At 44.4% G+C, this 27,725-nt stretch overlaps 1 protein-coding gene across 1 annotated transcript; it reads right to left on the reverse strand.

Moving 5' to 3' along the window:
• Positions 1 to 629: 629 nt before the first annotated feature.
• Positions 630 to 24,898, reverse strand: LOC140903844 (gasdermin-D). The gene is made up of 11 exons (XM_073325734.2): positions 24,773 to 24,898; positions 23,174 to 23,446; positions 22,454 to 22,628; positions 18,897 to 19,065; positions 15,149 to 15,251; positions 13,122 to 13,169; positions 12,279 to 12,311; positions 11,583 to 11,722; positions 9,996 to 10,173; positions 7,302 to 7,375; positions 630 to 3,297 (listed from the first exon to the last, which is right to left on the reverse strand). The coding sequence occupies exons 2-11, from the start codon at positions 23,382 to 23,384 to the stop codon at positions 3,067 to 3,069; spliced, it is 1,362 nt and encodes a 453-aa protein (XP_073181835.2). The 5' UTR covers positions 23,385 to 23,446; positions 24,773 to 24,898; the 3' UTR covers positions 630 to 3,066.
• Between the last annotated feature and the right edge of the window lie 2,827 nt (positions 24,899 to 27,725).

Below are 27,725 nucleotides of genomic sequence, written 5' to 3' on the forward strand. Positions count from 1 at the left end.
CCAAAACCCTATGCTGGTCCAGCAGTCACAATAATAATTGCAATGTATACCCTTGCCTTCCCAATAAACGCACCTGTTCTCAGCACTGTCCAGCCCCAGCCCGCCACGTCCTGAAGCCTGACAATAAACCAGTCTGGAAAGGGCTCCAAGACATCTGGTCATTGCATCCACTTATTTTTTTAAATGCTTCTCCCATCTTCTTAGAGCTCTGTTTCTCATCTTCTATTGTGTACTGTGGAATAAGGATAATCCATACCAACTTGAAGCTGGTTTAAATTGTACACCAGTTACACTGCTCCTCTGGGATCATTTCTGCTGCATTTGGTACCAAGCTGCCTCTATTCCTGTGGCCACACTCAAATGTACATTGACCTTGTTACCTGCACACTTTAGGGAACCTCACCTTTTCCCAATTTGTAGGGCTCCAGGCGAAAAGCACCTACCCTTCCCCAATTCATAGGACTCAGGGCCACTTGTACGCAATTCGTAGGGCTCAGGGTGTAACTAACCTGGTCAATTTAAGTACCCACACCCTCTCCCAATACGTAGGGCTCCAGGTGTATACTACTTCTGCAGGTGTGCAGGACCTCTTACCAGTGAAAGAGCCTTACACAATAATATACGACATCACCTCTATTTATTAACAATCACCAAAAATGGAATGCACATGCTACACATACAATGCTCCCAATAAGACAGATGAACTTTTCTTGATGGCCAGTCAGGATCGGGTCTATCTGGGGGACTCCAGTTTCTGCACGGTGTTATTGGCAGAGTGTTGAGGTCTGGCAGCTCTGATCTTTGGGGCTGTGTCCCGGAGTCGGTTCCCAAAGAACTTTCTTTTGGACCCCAGTTTATATAGTGAAATTTTAGTCCTTTTAAACTATACCTTAACCAATTGTTATACTAAAATTTTACTAACCAATCCTAACATAGTGTAATAAAATTCTCTAACCAATCCTACCCCACCACCCTAATTAATTTACACCTTGCAAAATTAATTATGTAACAGACAATTAAAGAACCAGACAGAAACCATACAGATAAACAATAGGGAAGTGGGGAGCATAATGACAAAACAAAGAAATGAGGATTTTACACCCACAACTATTGATAAGTGATTTCTTGACCGACAGGATGCTATCAAACTAAGTTTTCTTTAACCATCTTAAGATCTGTTTCTTTATCTGGTGATGGTAGGTGCCATTAGGACGGAGTCTCCTTCTTGACAGCCTAATATTACATTGTTTTAATGTAATTCAGATGGAATGTGAGGATGTGACTTCCTGCTTCTCAGCTAACTCAGCTGCTCTTTTAATCTGGCTGCAGAGAAAGGCCTTAGGCTTTAGGCCTTACAATATGGCTGCAGACAAAGGCCTTATCCTTACAACCTCACCACCTTTTCCTGCACACAGTGGCAGGCATGTACCAGGGCTCAGATAGTATGCCATGCGGTCTAATTTGCTGTGCACTTGTGCAGGATCATTCCAGACAGGATATTGGGATTCTCTTAGCCCTTATTTGGTAGGACATGGGGCAATTTGTCCCTTTCCTCACTGTTACACACTGCACACCAAGACGAAAGACCAATGGATCTCAAACTTTTTTACTGGCAACCCCTTTCACATCGCAAGCCTCTGAGTGCAACCCCCCTAATAAATTAAACACACTTTTAAATATATTTAACACCATTATAAATGCTGTAGGCAAGCGGGGTTTGTGATGGAGGTTGACAGCTCGTGATCCCCCATGTAATGACCTCAAGACCCTCTGAGGGGTCCCGACCCCCAGTTTGAGAACCCCTGTGAAAGACAGTCCTTGCAATTTACCACAGTAAAGTCATGTTGAGATAAGGGAAATTATTCCTTTTTACACATAACTAATGTATTTTATATCCAATTTCTAGACCTTTGTCTGATAGACCTGCAGTACCCAGAGCTATATCGTGCCATCTATATTTAAGCAAAATTTCCCACTGAAATCAATAGTGAGTTCTGTTTAAACATGGATGGCAGGTATGGCCCCTAGAAATCAGTTTCTTTTCCTAATGAGTATCCCAAAAGAGACTTTTAGCCTTGAGCTGCTCCTGGACAGATATTTCAAGCGACCCTAATGAATATCATGCTTTAGGGCAGGGGTGGGCAAACTTTTTGGCCTGAGAGACAAATTGTATGGCGGGCCATGCATGCTCACAAAATAGGGGTAGGGTAAGGGCCGGCTGAGGATGCGGGCTCTGGGGTGGGGCCAGAAATGAGGAGTTCAGGGTGCGGGAGGGAGCTCCGGGTTGGGGTGCAGGGGGGCTTAGGGCTCTGGGGTGGGGCTGGGGATGAGGACTTTGGGGTACAGGAGGGGGCTCCAGGCTGGGACCGAGGGGTTTAGAGGGTGGGAGGAGGATCTGGGCAGGGGGGTTGGGGGTACAGGGGAGGGGTGTGAGGGCTCTGGGGTGGGGCCGGGGATGAGGGGTGCAGGACGATGCTCCGGGCTGGGACCGATGGGTTCGGAGGGTGGGAGGAGGATCAGGGATGGGGCAGGCTGTTGCGGCCTGGGGTGGGTGAGGGCTCTAGCTGGGGAGGATTGGCTTCGGGTACAAGAGGGGGCTCTGGGCTGGGATCAAGGGGTTCGGCGGGCAGGGCTGTGGCAGGGGAGCGGAGGGCCTCAGGAGTGCAGGCTCCGGGCAACGCTTACAGCAAGCAGCTCCCGGAAGCATGTCCCCTCTCCGGCTGTGAGGCATGGCCAGGTGGCTCTGTGCGCTGCCCCATCCGCACGTGCCATCCTTGCAGCTCCCATTGGCCAGGAACTGCAGACAATGGGAGCTGCGGGGTTGGTGCCTGCAGATGGGGCAGCGGAGCAGGGAAAGCCCCTGACCCCACTCCCTGGCTGGAGCACAAGAGCAGGACAAGCCCCAGATCCCGCTCCCCAGCGGGAGCTGAGGGCCGGATTAAATGGCCTGATGGATCGGATGTGGCCCGCGTGCTGCAATTTGCCCACCCCTGCTTTAGGGTGATGGTTTGTAGCTCTTTCTTGATCCACATTTTTTATTTTTACACCCTCCCATTTAACCTGGTATCACTCACTGAGAATCCACAAAGCATACAAGGCTGCATACAGTGCAAATAGGTTTGATTGGGCTTCATTATTCCATAGGTAGGTTAAAGAGGGTCTGTCTGTCTGTGGAATCAGTCCACAGGTATACATCATTTCTGCAGTTATGTTCTTTTCTTCTTCTGGCAGAGAAGAGGCCAAGCTGAAGTTGCTTTCTCTGCCACTGGAAAGAATCCACTCCAAGATGTCATCCATCTTTGCAAAAAAAAAAAAGGAACCATGAAACAAAGGGTAAGGGAAGACAGTAAAAATTACTTGAAAAGGCAAATGAAATGTTTGTTCATAAGGTGGGACATCAGCTTACTGCCCTAATGGCTACCTTACTGGTTTGGAGTCTGTAACTGTATGAAATATGCAGGGAGAGGAGGAGAGCAGAAGCAGTTATATTGATCTTCAGAGAGCAGTAGGCCACAGTTTTCAAAAGTGATTAAGGGATTTAAAACTAGGCACTCAAAATCACTAGATGATCTGATTTTCAGAGGGTGAGTGCTCAGTGCTTTCTGAAAATTGGGACCATTTAAGGTGTTTCAGGCTGAGCAGCCAAAATCTCTGGTTGCTTTTGAAAATCTATCAGATTTGTAGGGCACCATTCGCTAGTATGTTGTTTTTCATGACAAGTATGTGAGAATTCCTTTAGTTAAAGCAAGTGAGGTCAGGTGTCATTTCATGCATAACCTTATTATGATTTTTTCCTAGTGATTCCAATCTTTTTCCTTTTGTCAAACATGGGGAAATGCTGCACTCCTTAGAATCATAGAATATCAGGGTTGGAAGGGACCTCAGGAGGTCATCTAGTCCAACCCCCTGCTCAAAGCAGGACCGATCCCCGACTAAATCATCCCAGCCAGGGCTTTATCAAGCCTGACCTTAAAAACTTCTAGGGAAGGAGATTCCACCACCTCCCTAGGTAACGCATTCCAGTGTTTCACCACCCTCCTAGTGAAAAAGTTTTTCCTAATATCCAACCTAAATCTCCCCCACTGCAACTTGAGACCATTACTCCTCCTTCTGTCATCTGCTACCACTGAGAACAGTCCAGAGCAATCCTCTTTGGAACCCCCTTTCAGGTAGTTGAAAGCAGCTATCAAATCCCCCCTCATTCTTCTCTTCTGAAGACTAAACATCCCCAGTTCCCTCAGCATCTCCTCATAAGTCATGTATTCCAGTCCCCTAATCATTTTTGTTGCCCTCCGCTGGACTCTTTCCAATTTTTCCACATCCTTCTTGTAGTGTGGGGCCCAAAACTGGACATAGTACTCCAGATGAGGCCTCACCAATGTCGAATAGAGGGGAACAATCACGTCCCTTGATCTGCTGGCAATGCCCCGACATATACATCCCAAAATGCCATTGGCCTTCTTGGCGACAAGGGCACACTGTTGACTCATATCCAGCTTCTCGTCCACTGTAACCCCTAGGTCCTTTTCTGCAGAACTGCTGCCAAGCCACTCGGTCTCTAGTCTGTAGCGGTGCACGGGATTCTTCCCTCTTAAGTGCAGGACTCTGCACTTGTCCTTGTTGAACCTCATCAGATTTCTTTTGGCCCAATCCTCTAATTTGTCTAGGGCCCTCTGTATCCTATCCCTACCTTCCAGCGTATCTACCTCTCCTCCCAGTTTAGTGTCATCTGCAAACTTGCTGAGGGTGCAATCCACACCATCCTCCAGATCATTTATGAAGATATTGAACAAAACCGGCCCCAGGACCAACCCTTGGGGCACTCCACTTGATACCAGCTGCCAACTAGACATGGAGCCATTGATCACTACCCATTGAGCCCGACAGTCTAGCCAGCTTTCTATCCACCTTATAGTCCATTCATCCAGCCCATACTTCTTTAACTTGCTGGCAAGAATACTGTGGGAGACAATGTCAAAAGCTTTGCTAAAGTCAAGGAACAACTCGTCCACCGTTTTCCCCTCATCCACAGAGCCAGTTATCTCGTCATAGAAGGCAATTAGATTAGTCAGGCATGACTTGCCCTTGGTGAATCCATGCTGACTGTTCCTGATCACTTTCCTCTCCTCTAAGTGCTTCAGAATTGATTCCTTGAGGACCTGCTCCATGATTTTTCCAGGGACTGAGGTGAGGCTGACTGGCCTGTAGTTCCCAGGATCCTCTTTCTTCCCTTTTTTAAAGATGGGCACTACATTAGCCTTTTTCCAGTCATCTGGGACCTCCCCCGAATGCCATGAGTTTTCAAAGATAATGGCCAATGACTCTGCAATCACATCCGCCAACTCCTTTAGCACTCTCGGATGCAACGCATTCATTTCGGTAGGAGGTTTATATGAAAAAGGACTGGAGGATTTACTTCTTTTAGGTATTTTAGGACATACAAACCTCATCCTTTAATCATTCATGTGGCTTTTTTCTGAACCCTCTCCAATTTATCAACAACCTTGAATTGTAGACACCAGAACTGGACACAGTATTCCAGCAGCTCACAGCAGTGCCGAATACAGAGATAAAATAACCTCTCTACTCCTACTCAAGATTCCCTTGTTTATGCATCCCAGGATTTCTTTAGCCCTTTTGGCCACAGCATTGCACTGGGAGTTCATGTTCAGCTGATTATCCACCATGACCCCAAATCTTTTTCAGAGTCACTGCTTCCTGAGGTAGAGTCCCGCACCCTGTAAGTTTAGCCTACTTTCTTGGTTCCTAGAAACATACATTTACATTTAGCCATAAATGCATATAGTTTGCTTGAATCCAGCTTACCAAGCTCTGTATCAGTGACAAGAATAATGGTGAGACTGGAGTGTGTGGAAGGTTGTACTGCCATGTACTATTTATCTGTCAGTGTATCTACCTGGATCTTTGATATTTCTAAGGCAGGTTTCCTGTTCTGCAAATGAATTAGAAGTTTTAGCCTCCAGAGCTGCTTATCTGATGCCTTTCAGCAGCACTAAATTAATCCCAAAGAACAATAAATAGAAACTAGCTAGCAGTCCGAGTGTGAAAGATGTTATCACAGACAGCACTGATAAACATTTTCTAACCAAGCAAGGGACAGCCAACACTTTTATACTCTGCTGTGTGCTATGCTTGAGCAGACTAGGTATTTACTCTTGTTCCTTTAAGTAACAGGCTCACTACAGATGTAGAGGAGCATAAATCCAGAATGTTCTCAGTCCATCACTTTTTACTGCAGATATGTCTGCAACAGAGTAGTGACAGATGTAAGGAACCTAGCAGAAGATACATGGAGACAGATTCCAAAGTGGGCAGATTAAGTCTTTTCCTTATACTTTAAATACTGTGAGACAGGCTACAACTAGCAACAGTCTATAACTTGTACTGGGAATATTGAGGGAGGATATTTGAGATCCAGTTACTGCTATTGGAGACCTAATGCAGCACTGAATTAGTCAGCTGGATACACAGACGATCACCGCCTTCTGGCCAGCTGATACTGTTGTAAGATCTAGGGAACAGGAAATGCTGGAGTTCATAGTGCGTCCCAAGCCACTTTGAGTCATGTCAGGGTATAAACCTAGCAAAAGAATGCGGGGGGGGGGGGTGTTTGGAGAGGGGGAAATGGAACCGGGTGTCCTATAACTCTGGTTTGGCTAACATGCCTGGGAAATGCTGCTGGTTCTCATTGGGGATAGGGAAGAAATCAACTGAAGCATTTTAGTGGAGGTGGAGGGAATGGTTTGGTGGATTCAGACCCATCATGGTCTCTGTCCACATCTTAGTCCATGGCTTCCTGCAAGGATAAACTGGAGACTAAGGGCCTGAGTTTCTAGAGCTCAGTTCCCATTTTCAAAGGCGTCAGCACATTGAGGGCTGAGCTCATGGAAAAATCCAACCAACAGTGTGACACATGGGATCTGTTGGGTCTCCAGCTTTTTTGAAAATCTGGCCCCACAAAATGAACAATGGGGCCTTTTTCTCACTAAAACATTCCCCTCCTACAGGTATTCGACCTCCAGCTAAAAAATCCACTCCTAGATATTAATCCACACAAGAGGCAGCTGTGAGGACATAGGTCAAAATGGCTTGGCATGGTTGCTCTGCAGTTTGAGTTGACTATAAAGGAAGCATCTTGAGCTCATATAGCACCTTGGTGAATCTCAGATGTACCATGCGTGCCGAACGTCCTGCTGGATGCTGTGCTGAGCTGTATCAATCAGCTTTATTGCAGTGTTAACGAGTAAATATTCAAAGATACAAGTGTGGGAGGATCTTACCAGCTCAAGCTGCTTGGCCACCATATTCTTCTCTAGGCAGGTCACAAGCAGGGTCAGCACTCTAAAGTCCAGATCTGCGAAAATTAAATCACAACCTCAGGGAGAGCCAGAAAAAGAAAAATGCTCGGGGTGGTGTCCTTTAGAGCGGAGCTGTTGAAAGTTCTGGGTGCACTGTAATAATTCGTTACTGTGATTCATGCTTTTAAAAATACAAAATACCTTCTTTTCTTAATTGTTCAGTGCAGGTGAAAAATACCAGATTAACAGCCCTTAGGCTGAGAGTCCTTTGTTGCTCGAGCAGGTAGAGTGCAAATGGCAGCAATGTGCAAGATTCTGTGCACATCTCCCCACTGATGTGCCTCAGCCCTGATCTGAAGGGACCACTACTTGATAAGAGAGGGGAATTCACTCTCTAATGTCCATTCACTTCTGGTTATGATTAAATGGTGGTGTTAGTGATGTGTATTCCTGTCCACTAGGAACTGGACTGAGACCCACCGAACACATTTTGCATAGGCCACTAGCCATCGACAGGGGTAATAACTTGTGCTGAATTTGAGCAGTGATTCACTACAGAGATGAAAGTCTCAGACTGCCATAGACAATCCCCTGAGCTGGCCTCTTCCTCTTGTTTCTTTGTTTCCTGTGGAGCCCTAAAGATCTCCACTCTAAACCTACAGACCCCTGAGATACTGTTTTCTGACCACAGCCCTTCCAATCAAGGATTCACAGCTGTGTCAGTGGGAGAATGCTGTTGCACTTTACTGCAAGCAGTTGATGTCTCACCATGACCAGGTGTCCCAAGGTGGGACTTAGATGCATGGAACTGGTGAAATAAGAAGCAATAGTTTTAGTGAATGGCCGACACAGATTCTGTATGTTCCATGGCAAACCCCAAGAGTTGGAAGGTAAAAAATGTAGAGGAGAAGGGGAAAGCTGCAGAATACCACAGCAGGAGAGAAAAATGGAGGGACGAGAACACATTGGGATCAAGGTGAAGCCAAATCTCAGAGCCATTCTGAAGATGCAGAGGGGACTTGCTAAGGTGCATTCCATCCCTTGAGATTCTCCAAAATAGTGTTTCTCAGCCTTTTCAGGTTGCTGACTGCTTTTTCAAAGTAAAAAGTTTTCATATTCCCCATACATTTACTTTAAAAATAAGAGTAAAAATGTTTCAGTGATAACAATGCTAAGCCTCTATAATTTATTTAAGTGTGTGTTTTGAGAGGTTTACAAAGAACACTAGATCTGGAAGGGCGTGCAGGGAGTAAAGAGGTGGGTTTTTATTTGGGGGGGGTTGCTTTAGATTGTAATAAAATTTTCCACGTCATGACCCCCCTGATAGTCTGTCATGACCCACTGGTTGAGAAACATTGCTGCAAAACTAAGCCCACTTCTTTACACAGCCTTTCCAAGACCACTTAATTGCACACTTTTCTATTCTGATTTCAGTTGCAAAAACTTCCCCTAGTTTTTTGCTTCCTTCTCACCAAGAAATTTTCCAAATTCATAACTAGCAGTATGAAAAAATTATACAACTCAGATAGCAAACTGCAGTCTTCCTTGACTCTCCTCTTAGAACTCCACGAATCTCTCTCATTCATAAACTTTAGCACACACACACAAAGCTAAATCCGTTTTGCAGCTGCTCTTCCACAAGTCTCAGATCAAAGATCTGAGGCCCATCAGTGCTGCCAGAGTGGTGCCTATCCAATTATTTAAGGAACACATTTGGTAGTTGGTCTGTCTGTCATGTATGGGTTTCATGTTTGAAATCAGTGCCTTGGAAGACGCTTAACCTATAAAGACCCAAATCCATTTCTCCAGGAATATGAAGTGGAAAACATCAAATAGGGCCTCGCATTTTAAGTTAAGCACTGGAAGAGGTTACCCAGACAGGTTGTGGAATCCCTGTCACTAGAGGTTTTTAAGAACTGGTTAGATAAACATCTGTCATGGATAGTCTAGGTATACTTAATCCTGCCTCAACGCAACGAGGTGGGCTAGATTACCTTTTGAGGTCCTTTCCTGCTCAGCATTTCTCTGATTCCACGATTTTGCTCTGATGTTCAATATACTGCTGACCCTTCCACTCCCTCATTATGCTGGGTTTGTACTTTCCTGACATGATGTAGTAGTAGTGCAAAGCCAGCTGCTTCCAACCTGTGAAAGCCTCGTTTCCTGGGATAAGGTGAACACTGCTCACTGTAGAGCTTGATACTTCTAGTGAAACTTCATGATAGCATATAGGCTGGACTTCTTGCAAGATGGATTGGAATATCTTACATGTGCTTCTGAGCATATCCCAGAAACTCAGCGAGATTTGTGTACTACTTGAATATTATAGACAGCACTGGCTGAACAGCAATATCAGTTGAAAGATATCAGTAGAAAGAATCAGTAGAAGAGACATCTCAGGTTGGGTTTTCTCAAGTTCTCAATAGACGATACAGTCCTGATTTTGAGAAAACACAAGGCCAATAGAAATTCTATATCATACTGAAAAAAATCAACACAGGAAGCTCAGATGAGCAGATGGGTATATGCTTATTTAGATCCAACACATAAAACTACAGAACTCTATGTGGAAAACCTAGTTCTTCATGGATAAGGACAATCGGTCATGCTTTCCCCAAGCCATAAGTTTTTCAAGCAACTTTGGGACTGCCTCTGCATTGACTGAAGTCTCCGTACCTTCTAAAGAAGAGCACAGGAAGTGTATCGGTTGCAATAATGAAGGGGCTTCTTCTCTCTGATCTTCACAGAAAACTCCTAAATCATGAAGCAAATTTTCCACCTGAGGCCAGAGAAATTCATCCAACGAGTCCAGCATTGAGTGCTTAGGTTGACCCCCTGCCAAGAAAAGCTCCAGCTGGTGGTAAAATGAATAAAAGAAGAGGAGGGGGGAAAAGGACGGCTGTCAGTCAAAGTATAGTTCCTTCCCCCAGAAGATTGGCATTTTGTGTGTGTGCGCACGTGTGTGCAAACATGTATGACATAGATACCTGTCCCCTTAGCACTTTACTGGGACCACCAGACAAATGGGAACAACTCTCAGCCATTAGCCATCAGGAAGGATGCAAAACTGTGACATAAAGGTGAAAGGCTGCACTCTAAATCCCATTACTAATTTCCTGAACCATCCAGTCCCACAGTGAATGCAATGGTTAAAGTATTTTTGACCCACATTCTCATTTACATTAAGGCCCCTTTATGTTCCTTTAATTTACATCAACTTTAAGGCGTATTTACACTGCCAGAGTGGTGTAAAGGAGTCTTAATGCAAATGCAAATCAGGCTCTGTGTTTTAAACCCTTCCTTTTGGTAGCTCACAACTGTCTAACAGCCTGGTCTATACTTAAAAATTAGATCAAGTTAGCTATGTTGTTCAGGGCTGTGAAAAATTTTGCTCCCTGAGCACGATGGTTAGGTTGACCTAACCCCCAGCATAGGTGCACCTAAGAATTTTTCCATTGACCTAGTTACCACCTCTCAGATAGGTGTATTAACTAACCACATTACCAGAAAACCCCCTTCCATCAATATAGGTAGTGTCTATACTATGACACTACAGCAGCTGTAGTGTAGTGATCTAGCCCAGAGGTCCTCCAAGTGTGGGGAGTGCCCCCCTACGGGGATGTGGAGGATCATCCAAGGGGGTCCAACAGGGCCTGGGCCAGCGCCCACGGGGGTGGGGAGGGAGCACCACCCAGCCCCACCCCACACCCAACTTTGTTCCAGTCCCATCCCCAGCTGCGTCCCCAGCTCCCAACCCCATTCCCAGCCTTAGCGTGGCTCCACTCCCAGCCCTGTGCCAGCCCCCACGGCTCCCTCCCCAGCCTGGGGCCGAGGCTGGGAGCAAGGCTGAGAGCGGAGCTGCACCTGGCTGCAAGCCCAGCTGCTGGCCCCCACCACAGCCCAGCTGCGGCTCTGCTCCTGCCCCCAGACCCACCCCAGCTGTGGCCCCAGCCTTGGCCCGATTACCCCTGACCACATCCCATCCCCCCAAACCCCTCTGCTCCCAACCTGGGCTCCGGGGGGTGCAGACAGGGGTGAGGGGGGTGTGACCCTCAAAAGTTGGGGACCGCTGATCTAGCCCATAGCTCTGTTATATCTGTGGTGAGTTACAGAGTACTGTAGTAGCCAAGCAGTTGGAGTGATGAATGTGTCTCTAATCTCTACTTAAGTGGCACTTGGCATGCATTTATTTCACAAATGCACCAATCAATGTGTTTCTTGGCTTAATGTGAACTTGTCAAATGAAATTTAAAGAGCACATACCACAGTTTTAACATCTGATATAACATCACCATCCTGCAGAAAGCTCTTAAAGGTTCCCAGCAGTTTGATCCTGAAATCCTGACTCAGAGACATCAGCTGTGCACATTCTTCTTTGATGGTGCCCTTCACTTTCTGAAATGCTGGTGGTGGGTAAAAAGCAACATGCATCAGCACTCAGCCAACCTACCCACCTAACGGGTCATTAAGCTACTCTACCAAGTCTGACAATGGTGTGATGCATACATCAATGTGGTCTAGTGCTAAAGCAAGAGAGGGGAGTCAAGCAATGATGTTTTCACTGCAATGATGCTAACCTATTTGGGAAAAAAAATTTAAACTAAAATCAAAACACAGTAAAATAAAAATAACAGAGCTAATACTAGACAGCCAAATACTGAGCAGTGCTGAGCATCTGTGACTCTGGAGACAGGACTCCTGGGTTCCATTCCCAGCTCTGTTATGGGTTCATTTTGTGAACTTGGGCTAGTCACTTCAGTTCCTCCACCTGTAAAATGGGATTGCCAATATCCTCCTCATAAGGATGTTTTATTGACTAATTGTTGTATGTTAATCACTTTGTGGGGTGCTAGATACATGGAAAGTATTATTACTTCTGCAGAGCCCCTTTTCAAACCCTCTGAGATCCGAAAAACAAAAGCAAAATATGGAGAAAGGAATTAACAGCATGCTGCTTGCCTGTTAGTGAAGGCTCTGACTTATCCTTGAAGCCTGAAATGAGAAAAACACCAGTTTTATCATTGTACTACAATTAAATTGAAACAGAAGCTTAACAATAATGTGTCCTTCTCTGGGGCCCTTTCTCAAGACTGTCACAGAACTTTACAAGCAACCATTAACTGAGCTTCACAACCCCCTAGGAGCTAGAAATAGTAATGGGGGAGTGTAGTTATACCCATTTTACACCAGAGTTTACTAAAATCCAGAGAGGTTAAGTGGCTCAGGGCCACCCATCAACTCAATGGCAGAGCCAGGAACAGAGCCCCGGAGTTCCTGACTCCCCTTCCTTTTCACTAACCACTAGACCTGCCTTCTAATGACAGTCCAGATATGTGCCAGGTAGTTTTATCCTCCAGCTGTTTTTTATGGGGTCTTCACTCATAGCAAATCTACCAGCTGATCATTTACCTGCATCCATTGGTGCTGTCATATGAGAGTCCCTCTTAAGAACCCAAGTCCAGCTGTCATTCTTTCAAACACAGTGACTGAATTTGGAGTGTCTTTCTATTATCCCTCTAGGTTTCCACTCCAAATAATTTCCCTTTCTTTCTGTCCCAGAAACATTTTTTTGAGTGATTCATGTCTGGTAAAGCAGCCTAAATTAATTTCTGGCTCAGCAAAATACCCATGCCGACTCATTTTGACTTCAGCCATTATGAGACATGCCTGAGATGCATTGCAGAGAACCAGCTAGTTGAAAGATGCTGAGGAGGAGGGGAATATAAATGATATGAAAAAAGAGCGCTAAGAAAGATAGAAGTTACATGTAGCTAGAGTACAACAATAAAATAAATTGCTTACCATCCGAAACAAATAAAAATTTCCTGTTTTGTGCCAATGAGCATTTACCTGGAGAAGAAAATAGAAATTATTATTAATGATATTTTGACCTTCTCATGCTATGATCTCAAAGTGCTTTCCAATCACTCACGAATTAGGCCCTCAGCGTATGTGTAATCCTTGTACATTTTTATATCCTTGTGATGTTACACTCCATAATGCTTTATGGAAATATGCTTATGAGTGTAAATATGATGTAAATGGAATATGCTTTATGCAAAAGGTCTCTTGTAAGGTATCATTACAAAGTTTCAGAGTAACAGCCGTGTTAGTCTGTATTCGCAAAAAGAAAAGGAGTACTTGTGGCACCTTAGAGACTAACCAATTTATTTGAGCATGAGCTTTCGTGAGCTACAGCTCACTTCATCGGATGCATCATCCGATAAAGTGAGCTGAGCTCACGAAAGCTCATGCTCAAATAAATTGGTTAGTCTCTAAGGTGCCACAAGTACTCCTTTTCTTATTACAAAGGTTATAACCTACTGAATATATTTATCCTATTTGTATGAATGTATCATTCTTGTATCTGAAACTAGAAATATGAAGTATAACTCTGAGGTCCTATTGTGATGATGCAAAGTGTGGGCCATTAATGGTGGTTTAGAATCTTGATGGCTCCCATTGACTATGACAATTGACTGTAAATGGTTCTGTTTACCTGCAAGCCTACCTGTATATGTGTGTGCCAGCCAATGGGTAATGAAAAATGAGGTCTTACAATGTTATGTGACCATGTCACCTGATACTGGAATTCATCTTAAACCCTGGTGCTTTTCCATTTAGAAGGAGGGGTGGGGACCCAGAGAGACAAAGGATTCCCGCCTTGTGCCAAAGCTATAAAAGGGGGTGGAGCAGGACAAAGCGGGTCCCAGTCATGAGAAAGCCCCTGCTTTTCACCTAAGATGCTGGCTGGAACTAACAAGGACTGTATCAGGGGAAAGGATTGGGCCCAGACTAGGAAGGAGTCTAGTCTGTGATAAAGCTTATTGGAAATCTCTGAGGGCAAGATTTACCTGTAATCAGTTTCTTAATGTATTAGGCTTAGACTTGCGTGTTTTGTTTTATTTTGCTTGGTAACTTACTTTGTTCTGTCTGTTATTACTTGGAACCACTTAAATCCTACTTTTTATACTTAATAAAATCACTTTTGTTTATTGATTAAACCCAGAGTAAGTGATTAATACCTGGGGGAGCAAACAGCTGTGCATCTCTCTCTATAAGTGTTATAGAGGGGGGACAATTTATGAGTTTACCCTGTATAAGCTTTATACAGAGTAAAATGGATTTATTTGGGGTTTGGATCCCATTGGGAACTGGGTGTCTGGGTACTGGAGATAAGTGATCTGCTGAGCAGTTTTTGGTTAAAGTCTGCAGCTTTGGGGGCATGGACCAGACCTGGGTCTGTGTTGCAGCAGGCTAGCGTGTCTGGCTCAACAAGGCAGGGTTCTGGTGTCCCAAGATGGCAGGAAAAATGGGCTGAGAGGTAAATTCAGCACGTCAGGTGACCGTCACAAAGGGGTCTCTGTGACCGAACCCATCACAATCCTCATGTCAACAGATCAGGAAACTGAGGAACAGAGAGGGTAAGTGACTTGCCCAAGGTCACAGTAAATCAGTGGCATACAAGCCAGGAGTCCTTGTAATGGTATCATCAGAAGTCAGTGGACATTTGACCCCCTACCAAATGAAAGTGGTATAAACTTGTGTAACCCTGACCCATATTATCTAATCGGTGCCATGAAACAGAGATCAATCCCTTTCCAGCGCTTCTGAGAATCATACTTTTAGTCCAGGTGGGAAATTCAGCCCCCAACTCTAGCCACAAGATTCAACTGCCATGTTTCACCTCATATTGTTGTGAGGAAAGATAAAATGTGCTGTGGTTTGGCCTGCAGAAAGCAAAACGAATATAACTGCATTAAAGTGGGACCCAGTACCCCACGCCACATGTGACTTAATGGTTTCAACACTTAGCTTAGATCACTTACAAAGTGTTCCTTCCTTCAGGATATTCAGGGGCTGTACAACATATGCCAGCACTGTGCCCTGAGGAATTGTCATAGTCTTCTTTTTAATGCTCTTTCCCCGCCCCTGTGGAGTCAAACACAGCCACATGTCTCCGGTGAGATTCCTAAGGCAGGTCAATAAATCCTCACGTGGGTATGTTATAAACGAAGTGGCAGGGAGTAGCTCCCTTTGATGGACACCCAACCAGCCAGTTAGATGTAAAATCCCTCTTGGTAGCTGTTCTCTACTTGCTTTACCTGTAAAGGGTTAAAAAGTCCCCCAGGTTAAAAAAAAAAAGTGCCAATGGGAAGGGAGAACTTTTTCAAATTGGGAAAGAAACTTGCCCATTGTCTGTTGTTCTCTGGAGAAGGAGACATCTGTAGGACTCCAAAGACTCTGTAGCTGGAAGCAAGACCAACATGAGTGAAGGGGGTGTGTGGATTTTGCTGGCCAATGAAGGGCTGTCAATAGCTGGTAGCTGTGAGCCCACAACTGGATCAGGGTCACCTTCCCTTTTGCGGGAAACAGGAGTGTCTGCCCCAGAGGGGAGCCCAAAGAGGAATTTTAGGTATACTGCCTCTGATATGGACAGTGTCCAAGTCTCTGGCAGTAAGTTCAGGAGGATGGGGTGATGTTACTCTCCATATGATTTTAGGAAAATATGCTAATGAGTGTGAATATAATATATCATAGAATATCAGGGTTGGAAGGGACCTCAGGAGGTCATCTAGTCCAACCCCCTGCTCAAAGCAGGACCAATCCCCATTTTTTGCACCAGATCCCTAAATGGCCCCCTCAAGGATTGAACTCACAACACTGGGTTTAGCAGGCCAATGCTCAAACCACTGAGCTATCCCTCCCTCCCAGTGTAACTGGAATATGCTTCATGCAAAAGGTCTCTTGTGAGGTATCATTACAAAGTTTATGATCTACCGAGTATGTTCATCCTATTTCTATGAATGTCTCATTCTTCTATCTGAACCTAGGAATATAAAGCATAACTCTGCATATTCGCAAAAAGAAAAGGAGTACTTGTGGCACCTTAGAGACTAACCAATTTATTTGAGCATGAGCTTTCGTGAGCTACAGCTCACTTCATCGGATGCATGCCGTGGAAACTGTAGCAGACTTTATATATACACAGAGAATATGAAAAAATACCTCCTCCCACCCCACTGTCCTGCTGGTAATAGCTTATCTAAAGTGATCATCAGGTTGGGCCATTTCCAGCACAAATCCAGGTTCTCTCACCCCCTCAGAGAGAACCTGGATTTGTGCAGAAATGGCCCAACTTTATTATCATGCACATTGTGTAAAGAGTTGTCACTTTGGATGGGCTATCACCAGCAGGAGAGTGAATCTGTGTGGGGGGGTGGAGGGTGAGAAAACCTGGATTTGTGCTGGAAATGGCCCACCTGATGATCACTTTAGATAAGCTATTACCAGCAGGACAGTGGGGTGGGAGGAGGTATTTTTTCATATTCTCTGTGTATATATAAAGTCTGCTACAGTTTCCACGGCATGCATCCGATGAAGTGAGCTGTAGCTCACGAAAGCTCATGCTCAAATAAATTGGTTAGTCTCTAAGGTGCCACAAGTACTCCTTTTCTTTTTGCGAATACAGACTAACACGGCTGTTACTCTGAAACTCTGCATATTGTAATTATGCAAAATGTGGGCCATTAATGGTGGTTTAGAATCTTAATGGCTCCCATCGACTAGGACAATTGACTGTAGATGGCTCTGTTTAGTTGCAAGCCTTCCTATGAGTCAGGCCAGGAAGAATGAAGGCTTGGGGTCTCACGGGACATGTGACCATGTCACCTAGTACTGGAATCCATCTTAAACCTGGTGCTTTTCCATTTAGAAGGAGGGGTGGGGGGACCAAAGAAACAAAAGATTCCTGCCTTGTGCCAAAGCTATAAAAGGGGGTAGAAGAGAACAAAGGAGGTTCCAGTCATGAGAAATCCCCTAGTTACCATCTGAGCTGGAGCTAACAAGAACTGTACCAGGGGGAAGGATTGGGCCTAGACTAGGAAGGAGTCTAGTCTGTGAAAGAAGCTTATTGGAACATCTCTGAGGGCGAGATTTTACCTGTAAAGAGTTTCTTAATGTATTACGCTTAGACTTGCATGTTTTGTTTTATTTTGCTTGGTAACTTACTTTGTTCTGTCTGTTATTACTTGGAACCACTTAAATCCTACTTTTATACTTAATAATCTCACTTTTGTTTTAAAATATAATTTAAACATGCCCTGTCCAATAATTTTTTCTAGGTATGAAAGATGAATTTTTATACCTGGTTCAAGCCTCACACAGCATTCCTGCTTATAGCATTGCTGTTCCATGTCTCCTTCTCCAGAGAACAACAGACAAAGGGAAAGTTTCTTTCCCAATTTTAAAAAGTTCAACCTTCCCATTGGCTTTTTTGGTCAGGTGCCCACTTTTTTTTTTTTTTTTTTAAATCTGGGGGACTTTTTAACCCTTTACAGGTAAAGCAAGTAGAGAACAGATACCAAGAGGGATTTTACAGCTAACTGGCTGGCTGGGTGTCCATCAAAGGGAGCTACTCCCCCTGCCACTTCATTTATCACAGGGTACTTGACAAGCTTTGATTCTTGGCAGAGTCTATGGGGGGAAGAGGGCAGTTCTCCAGCTCCTTTATCTGAAACAGGCTTTTGCTTATTTATGGCTTTTAGACACAGTTGCTTTGGAGCAAGTATGTCAGGAGAAAGGAACAAGCCACAGGAAATAGCCTCCTGTTATGTGCCTGATTTCAGCAGAGCAAAATGCCATGTAAACCTAGTCTCCTCTCCCCACCTCCCCTCCCTCTCTCAGAATCTTTGTGTGACTTTAGTATTAGTGAAAGTATGGCCCGTGGATAGCTCAAGAGCCTTGGACATGATGGGCACTAGCAGCATCCCAGGCTGTGCTTCTACAATGCCCCTGCTGGCGTGCCTCAAACTTCACCTATTGAGACCATCCCTTGGAATGAGAGGAGTTCTTATCCAAGCCATGGGCTTATCTTTGGAGATTGCCTGTAAGTGGGCCAGTTAAAGCCAATTGTGTTGTTGGTTTTGTCAATACCTGTCCACTGAGAACTGGAATGAGTAGTCTGCCTTCCTTTCCCCCACCATCATGTCTTTTCCCACTCCCTGAGGCTTGGCGTGGATGTTGCTGCATTCATATCTACTGCACAGCACTGGATCTGTGACCTTCAGAGACCTTTAATTGGTCCGAGGAGACACGAGGTGCCTGGCAGCACTCCCAGACTGGGCAGCAATAGATCAGGATGGGAAATTAAATCAGAACCTCATGCATGGTGGCCACACAGAGTACTGCTACCAGAGGCAGCGAGTCCCAATGTACTGACACCCACCCGTGAAGTTCTTCGACTGCTGTGTCACTTTTGTGCAATATGTGCTACAGCGTGTGGGGTGCGGATGACACCAGCTGCCGCTTTCTCCATGCTGCTAGCGCGTGACTAATGGAAGATGCTGTTCCTGGAAACGAACACCTCTGGAGGGCACATAGAATTAGAAGGAAGATCATTTATTTTTACTGTTGATTTCATTTGTTTATTTCACTAATTCATTCCTCCAGGTGCCTTACTAGGTGATCCCAGTATCATGCTCTTTGCCAGCTGGTAGTTACAGATGTTAATACAATGGCTCCAACCACAGCTGAGTCGGAGAGCTGATTGAAATGACACAGTACAAATGCACAAACCTGTATTTCACCTATTTCCCCTGCTGCGATCACGGCTTTGCCTCCTCCCTGGCTCGTCTTCTGAATGTGCAATGGTTCCTTTAACTCAAAAGCCTCAGTCACGACATACAGCTGCGTCCCAGGGGAGCCTGAGAACTCCTTTATGAACTTGTGTGACATGTCAATTTTCCTGCAGAGGACACAGAGTAACAATGAGAACATCATCTGCTGTTACTACAAAGTGTCTCAGCCCTTGTGCTTCAGGGCATCTGCCAAATACTAACTGCATCTGGTTAGGAAAAAAACAATTAAGAGCAAGTTGTTCCTAGTATAACAGGAGGAAATCTTTACACCTTCTTCTGATTAATGCTCTGTTTTAGAAACATACATGGGCCTAGGCACTCAGACACTATGGTGACGAACAGTTATGAATGTATTTACCCTGATAAAACCCCTGTGAGGCAGGGAAGTGCTATTATCCCCATTTTACAGATGGGGAACTGAAGCACAGAGAGGCTAAATGAGTTGACCAAGGTCACACAGGTTGCTTGTGGTAAAGCAGTAAATTGAGTCTAAGCCTCTGCAATTCTATTGCACAGTTTAACCACAAGGCCTTCCTTCCTACCTACACAGCCCTGCAGGACTCCGCAGGGCCACAGGGACTGGGAGTGCTGTGCTCCGTCCTTGTTGGAGAGGAAATGTCATAAGTCACTCCACAGAGAACACTCTGGCCCGCGGAGGAATTTGTTTCCCCTGCCAGAGGGTTGCTGAGCTCCAGACAGAGGTTTACCTTCCTCAGCTAGCAAGATGGCTTCTGTGGTGCAGGGTATCCAGGGGCTAGGAATGGGATTAAATGCTGTGCGCTGTTGTATTCACGTTGGGCTATATGGGCCCAAAAGGTTAAAGGTGTTAACATGACCTAGTCACTGTCCAACACTAAACAGTTTTAAACCAGGTTTGGGGTTTGGTAATAGAGACTTCCGCATGCGTATTACCACGGCAAACGCAATATTAACATTTTAGAAACTTTTATTAAAGATACAGAAAAAAGGAAACATAGGTAAAGCATTTGAAATGTAAAGTATTAAGAAAGGCTTTCATTTGCTCAGTGGTTTGAGCATTGGCCTGCTAAACCCTGGGTTGTGAGTTCAATCCTTGAAGGGGCCATTTGAGATCTTGGGCAAAAAAAAATTGGGGATTGTGCCTGCTTTGAGAAGGGGGTTGGACTTAGATGATCTCCTGAGGTCCCTTCCAACCCTGATATTCTATGATTCTATGTCTCTGTCCCTATACTGAGTAAACTGAACCAAAGTCCAAAATTCTGTATCTATGATTCAACAACATCTCTTATTCCCTTTATCTGGAGAGAATTTTTAGAAGGAAATCCCTCCTACTTTCAGTCTTTTAGATGGTATTCAAGAGGGTAGCAACGGTCTTGTTTGAGGGGAAAAGAGAAGAAGGGTTGAAATGGGCTGGTGGTGTTGTTGGGGCTGTTGTCAAAGTCCGATCAGGTTTCCTAAAAGACAGGAGAGAAAACAGCAAAGATAGAAAATGCCACTTCTGTCTCTGGTATTGACTTTTATTTGCACTCTTCCTGCTGCAGAAACAGGTGTGGAACATGGTTTTATTAGCCACTCCGAGACCTGGCAAACTTATAACAGCCTTGGGCTGTTTGGGGCATTGCTTTTAACCACCTCTTTGATTGCAGGCTTACAGCAAGGTTGCAGAATATGCAGTGTGGGCAGGCTAAGCCAGGCTCTTATTAGACAGAAGAAAAAAAAAAAAAAAAAAAGAGAGACTGGGGATGCATCACTTGGAAATAACAGAGGAGGAGAAGGACCTCGGTGTATTGGTTGATGACAGGATGACTATGAGCTGCCAATGTGATATGGCCGTGAAAAAAGCTAATGCGGTCTTGGGATGCATCAGGTGAGGTATTTCCAGTAGAGATAAGGAGGTGTTAGCACCGTTCTACAAGGCACTGGTGAGACCTCATCTGGAATACTGTGTGCAGTTCTGGTCTCCCATGTTTAAGAAGGATGAATTCAAACTGGAACAGATACAGAGAAGGGCTACTAGGATGATCCGAGGAATGGAAAACCTGTCTTATGAAAGGAGGCTCAAAGAGCTTGGCTTGTTTAGCCTAACCAAAAGAAGGCTGAGAGGAGATATGATTACTATCTATAAATATATCAGAGGGATAAATACCACAGAGGGAGAAGAATTATTTAAGTTCAGTACCAATGTGGACACGAGAACAAATGGTTATAAACTGGCCATCAGGAAGTTTAGATTTGAAATTAGACAAAGGTTTCTAACCATCAGAGGAGTGAAGTTCTGGAACAGCCTTCCAAGGGAAGCAGTGGAGGCAAAAGACATATCTGGCTTCAAGACTAAGCTTGATAAGTTTATGGAGGAGATGATATGATGGCATAGCCTAATTTTGGCAATTAATTGATCTTCAACTATTAGCGGTAGATATGCCCAATGGCCTGTAATAGGATGTTAGATGGGGTGGGATCTGAGTTACTGCAGAGAATTCTTTCCTGGGTGACTGGCTGGTGAGTCTTGCACACATGCTCAGGGTTTAGTTGACTGCCATATTTGGGGTCAGGAAGGAATTTTCCTCCAGGGCAGATTGGCAGAGGCCATGGGGTTTTTTTGCCTTCCTCTGCAGCGTGGGGCACGGGTCACTTGCTGGAGGATTCTCTGCACCTTGAAGTCTTTAAACCATGATTTGAGGACTTCAATAGCTCAGACATAAGTTAGGGGTTTGTTACAGGAGTTGGTGGGTGAGATTCTGTGGCCTGCGTTGTGCAGGAGGTCAGACTAGATGATAATAATGGTCCCTTCTGACCTTAAAATCTATGATTTTAAGAAAAGAAATAAGATGAGGAAGGAAAAGAACACCGGGGTCCGGGGAGAGACGATAAGCAAGTCTCACATCCCAGGTGGCGTTGGGATTTATCATCTGGGTCCCACTCTTTGACCCAGTCTGGTTGGGACATCTGTTGAGATTAGGACAATAAAGTCCCAAAGATGTAACAGTGGATCCTGGGTTCCCAGGAGATGGTGGAGGTGACAGCCATAATGGTAAATCTCACTTCTTCTGGTCCACCCATCTCCCAGACAGCAGTTGTGAAACACCTTTCGATTTTTCCCCGAAGTCTTTTAAGGACCCCAAAATGGAAGTGGTGGGTGGAATAGCCCCTCCCCTCATTATTTCATCCATAATTAGGCCTAATTTTTGACACACCAATTTTGGTTTATTGATTTCTAGTCTCACACTTCCCTTGTTTACCAGGTTTAATATTTGCATATTCCTTGAATTATATTAGTAGGCCATTTTGTTTGTAATAATTCAGTCTGTCTCCCTTTTGTACCTTTTCCCCATCAACATTTGTTGCAACAGGTCATTGTGTCATTTTATAAACTTTCACTCACTTTTTACTGTTGAGCTCACAATTAGTCAGTTTGCAAGCCCAGTTATTGCAACAGTGCCTGGCTGTGGGAAGTAGATCTCAAGGCTGCAAAGGCAAGTCACTCCCAAAAGAGGTAAAATAAAAATCCATACTCACCACTGCCCTTTTTTAACCACGTAGGCTTTTCTCACGGATATCTGAGAGACTGAGAATAAACTCTTCCCTGAGCAAGCAAAGTCCACCTCGGTGGGCTGTAACTTAAGGCTGAGCTTTCCTCCTGCTTTCTGGTCTGTGGTCTCGGAGTATTGTAACAGATCAACATATTTCACCTCTTGGGAAACAAACTTAATCAGGTTTCGTTTATTGCAGAAACTCTTATTTGTACTTGTTTCTTTAAGGTTTACCTCATATCTCACCAGTGGCTTCCCACGAACCCTCAGTATACCCAACAAAGCCACTGCTTTCTTAGATGGCTGGAAACTAGTCTCTCCCAAGGAAGTTGGAGTCGACCCAGTGTACGCTGCAAGTGAGCACCAAAATCCAGGCAGGAATTTGTGAGTGACCTGTGAGGTCTAGTGGTCAGTCAAAACATAAGACTGGAGGGCTTAGATCTCCTGAGTTCTAATCAGGCTCTGAGACTGACCTGCCCTGTGATCTTGTGCTTGTTTCCTTGTGGCTTAGTTTACCCATCAGAGGAAACAATGTAAAAAATACTTACTTAGTGTACCTCCCAGGAGGGTTGTGAGGGCTTAATGAACTACTGTTTGTAAAGCACTTGGGACCCTTGAATGGAAGAGGCTATAGAGGGGCACAGTTATTAGTCGACCCTTTCCCAAAATAACTGGTGATCACTTTAAGTCTGAATTCAAGTCATACCTGCATCCATAGTTGTTCCTTCTTTGAATATATCTGTAAGTTTGTAGGGGGTGATGAGATATTTTGGGGGTTGTAAAGGCAGCCATGGCTGCTTCTTCGTGACCAGACAGAAGGGTCTGTAACTATCGGCACTAGCCAAGCTGGATATAGGAATGAGTCTCCCGTCAGAGTCCAGCTCTTTTGTGAGCTGCTTGGCCGCTTTAGCAAACATTTCCAGCCACTTGTAGCCAAATCTAGTTAAAGATGGTATCTGATGGGTTAACAATGGACCATCTGTTGAAGGCAAATTGGAATACATGAAGTTAACGTAATAATCCTGCTCATCTCTTTTCATCTGTAGATTGCAAAGCACTTTACAAAGGAGGCTATTATTAGTTATTGTCTGTATTATGGCAGGACCTAAAAGCATCAGCTGTGATCAAGACTCCATTGTGCTAGGCACTGTACATACTTATATTAAGAGACAGTCCCTGCCCAAGGAGTTTACATTCTAAAGAGATAATATAATCAATACATTACCTCACTCACAAGAGTGTTCTTAAGGTTATTTAATGTCTACATAGTGGTTTGCAATCTTTGGCTGACAGGCTCAATATAAATGTGATGTATTATTATGATCATTGTTATTGCTTACATTCCATTCGAAGACCTTCTGAAATCATAGAAGATTAGGGTTGGAAGAGATCTCAGGAGCTCATCTAGTCCAACCTCCTACTCGAAGCAGGACCAACACCACTAAATCATTCCAGCCAGGGCTTTGTCAACTCGAGCCTTAAAACCCTCTAAGGATGGCGATTCCACCACCTCCCTAGGTAACCCATTCCAGTGCTTCACCACCCTCCTAGTGAAATAGTTTTTCCTAATATCCAACCTAGACCTCCCCCAATGCAACTTGAGACCATTGCTCCTTGTTCTGTACGTGCCACCCCTGACAACAGCTGAGTTCCATCCTCTTTGAAACCCCCCTTCAGGTAGTTGCTTAACTCCAGGAACGGCGGCCTTAAAAAAACCCACCGAATACAATGAGAGTTGTTAACACTGCTGTTTGAAGAGCGACACGTGACACATAATTTCCTTTGGAAATTTGGGTTCAGGCTGGACTAGCTATACAAGTAATGTCTATCGTGGTCTTGTCTGAGTCCATAGTTGATTTTATTTTTTGTCCACCTCCTGCAAACTATTTCCTGGAAAATGTAGCATGTCTGGCAGTACCTGCTCGGGAGAAGCCTGGGAATGGAATAGGTTGGAATAAGCAGGTGGTGCTGCAGATCGGGACCAAGGCACACTGATACAGGAGCAGGCCCCAGAGCTGGAATAGCAAGGGGCTGCAGGTCAGGATTGAGATGCATTGGTAGGGCTGTATGTAGGGGGCCCAGGACTGGAATAGCAAGGAACAGGTGGGTCAGGAAGGACTGAGGTGCACCAGCAGAGATCTGTGCAGAGAGCCCAGGGCTGCAATAGCAGGGTGAAGTGCGGGAAGGAGTCAGGACCGAGATGCATTGGCAGAGGTGGATAAGAGTCCCAGGACTGAAAGAACAGATATTGAAAATGGGAATGAAAAGGAGATTTCTGTCAGCAAGTTTAAAAAAACAGACATACCTGGACTCTCACGCCTCACTTGTCCTGTGTGCGGAGAAAGTTCCCAGTTGTTTTAATTGTGAGGAGAGGAGACATAGGATGGCACCAGACCGTACAATACGTTCCCACCAGCGAACTTCTGCCACTGAACTTGAAATCACTAAGCAGTGACTTGCTTTAAGTTCTAGGCTGTGCTTACCCACAAAGGGAAGTAGTTCACTGGCAGTGGATTGCTTCACTTGTTATTTTCTTCACATGACTGTAGCCTTTTATTTTTGTTTAAAGTGAATTTTGTAATGTGGTATTGCACCCCTGTGGGCTCAGCTCTGGTCACTTATAGTTTCAAGCTTAACAGAGTGAAAATCACCTCTGCTACTTGCTTTAGATTTAGAGTCTGTAAGAACACATAAAGAGCAAAGGTGGTGACCACACATACATTCATAAGTACAAGGTATCTATTTTACAAGTTTTATTAAAATTACAATTAAAGTTATGATTACCCAAGCATATAGAAATTCTATACAAACCTATGCACAAGTTGCAAATATAGTTATACTCACATCCTTAACAATAGTGTTAGGGTCTGATGAGTCTCTCATGGATTGATCATCAGTAGAGGGATGGTTCCTGCTGGAGTGTCCCATAGGGAGCTCAATTTTCCCGCTCTGGGCACCCCCTTTTATAATGTAATTCTGACTATATCGCATTAACATTTATGCGCATCATGCACCCTGCAAGGGCATGTGTTAGAAAATGGAATCTTACTCTTACTGTTAATTTTTCGCAATATGATGCATTGGTACATCTTTTCATGTAATCTTAGGGCACTGGGTTATTGTTTGGTCCCTTATGTCAGCATTTCTTAGCTCCAAGGCCTAAAATAGCTAAGCTAAACTCTTGTAGGCCTCAGCCTACAGGCCTTTCATTTCAACCCTACTCACTTTCACTTAGATACCTAATACATGATTATCCTTCTAACTACGGATCAGTTTTATACTTCTATAATCCTTCAATTTAACTCTATTTAGCATACGATTATATATAATATAACATGTCAGTTAATTATAACATCACACAATAAATGAACAATGAACTAAAATCATTGGCTACATGACTCAGAAACTTAGCAAATTTCCTTTGGAACTCCACAATTGAGTTAAGGGTTGCGGGGGGGGGGGGAGTTTTGGTGATTGTCTGCAAAGATGAGGAGAGGACAGAGTAGTTAAATAGACATGGGAAGTATTGGACAGGAGACTGGGAAGGAGAAATGGATGAGACTGTTCTTAAGTCAAATATCTTTTTATTAACACCCCTAACGTAGGTAATAAATCCTATTTATAGGATCTGGATTCTTTTATTTTTCCATCAATGAGCTAGTACGGTTGTTCTTTTATATAGACAACCGATGGCCCTGTGAATAAAACAGGGTCCCTTTTATTGAAGACAGTGTAAAATCAAACAAGTCTATTTGCTTTCCAACAGGAGACAATGAGCTAAGGTTCTAAGCATTGGAACAATAGATTAGGTGCAGCTCATAGGATTCCCTACTGGTTAGTAGTGTTACCTTCAGTAGGGGAAAGTTACCAGCACCCCCTGCATTAAGTGAAAGAGACTGGGGTCTGTCAAAAAGGTTCCTCTCCTTCCCCACTTGAGACCCAATTAAACTGGTTGTTAGCTAGAAAATTCCAACAGGGAATTCACCTCTGCAGAGTCCACGGTGTCTGACCATGAGCTTGTTGTTCCAAAGCTAATTACCCAGCAAATAGCTTGTTGGTCCAAGATTCTGTGCCATCCATTGCTATGGGTGCCAGAAGACCCAGAGAGGGAGAAGGTGGCTCATAGACCTTTCTTCTCTAAGTCTCCATCTCCATAAGCACCAAGTGGGGCAGGCCAGTGATGGCAGATGGGTGCCTTCACATACACACATCCCCCTCCTTCCACAGCTGATCCCTGAAAGGTCAGAGGAAAGTGCCAGAGAGGCTAACTTGTGTAGATAAGAAAGGACACAACCACTATCCATCTGGGAGCGTATCATCTGTAGGAGTGTGGCCGTCAAAACAAGTCACGTCATGTTTGTGTCTGGAGCAAGCCATGTGATACAGGAGGCTAAATTTCCCATGAATGGGAGCTGTTGTTCCATATGCAGTCATGAGTTTGACCCTTTGTGGGACTGGGAAAGGTCACCTGCAAACTCCAGTAGCGATGACTATGGATTTGTCCACCAGCAACACCACCTTCTTCTACTATTAGCTCTAGTAGAATGCCTTGTGTTAGCTTAAGATGCTTGCCCATTACTGGCAGCCAAAGGTCTTTCCAGCCCTGCACTGGGTGCAGACTGATCACTGCAGGGGTCAGGAAGGACGTTTTTCTCCTATGTGTAGACACCTCCAAATTATGAAATCCCAAGGAGGGAGGGAGCACAGACATACACTGTGTGTTCTTTAGCCTGGCTGCTGGCCTTGTGCATCCTTTGGTACCAAATTTGACAGATTGTTTATGCTTTGGTACACAGAACAATATGGTCTAGTGGCCAGAGCATGGAACTGTGCACCAGGACTCCTGTGTTCTTTTACTGTCTGTGCAATTGATGGACCTCTTGGACAAGTCTCAGCTTTAGATTACGAGTGTTATAAAGCACATATCATGAGAATTAATGTTTGCAAAAGGCCTTAAGATGAAAGTTTCCCTGTAATGTAAAGACAACAGTTTATTAGCTACTTATCTCTTCCTCTTAGGGGCCTCTGAACTACGCCCCTGCTTTGTTTTACTGCTGCTCTGCAGCAAAAAATAAATAAAAAATAAAAAAAATCAATGCTTATCAAACAGAAACAAGATAAAATATGGATTGCTCAGCCAAAGAGCTACCAAAGGGACATGTTATAACTATGTGTGAGTATATGAAAGGTGTAGGCCATAAGGAGAGAAGGGAATTGTTTAGAGTGGTGGGGGGGGGGAGAGGTTGCAGCCAAGAACA

Source organism: Lepidochelys kempii, chromosome 27, assembly GCF_965140285.1.
Source record: "Lepidochelys kempii isolate rLepKem1 chromosome 27, rLepKem1.hap1, whole genome shotgun sequence".
NCBI lineage: Eukaryota > Metazoa > Chordata > Testudines > Cheloniidae > Lepidochelys > Lepidochelys kempii.

Coding starts and splice junctions, on each gene's coding strand:
- LOC140903844 (XM_073325734.2), bottom strand. CDS start 23,384: ATGTTTGCTAAAGCGGCCAAGCAGCTCACAAAAGAGCTGGACTCTGAC. Junction 12,312..13,121: donor ATTTTTATTTGTTTCGGATG/GTAAGCAATTTA, acceptor TTCTCATTTCAG/GCTTCAAGGATAAGTCAGAG. Junction 7,376..9,995: donor CCTGTGCTCTTCTTTAGAAG/GTACGGAGACTT, acceptor TAATTTTCGCAG/ATCTGGACTTTAGAGTGCTG.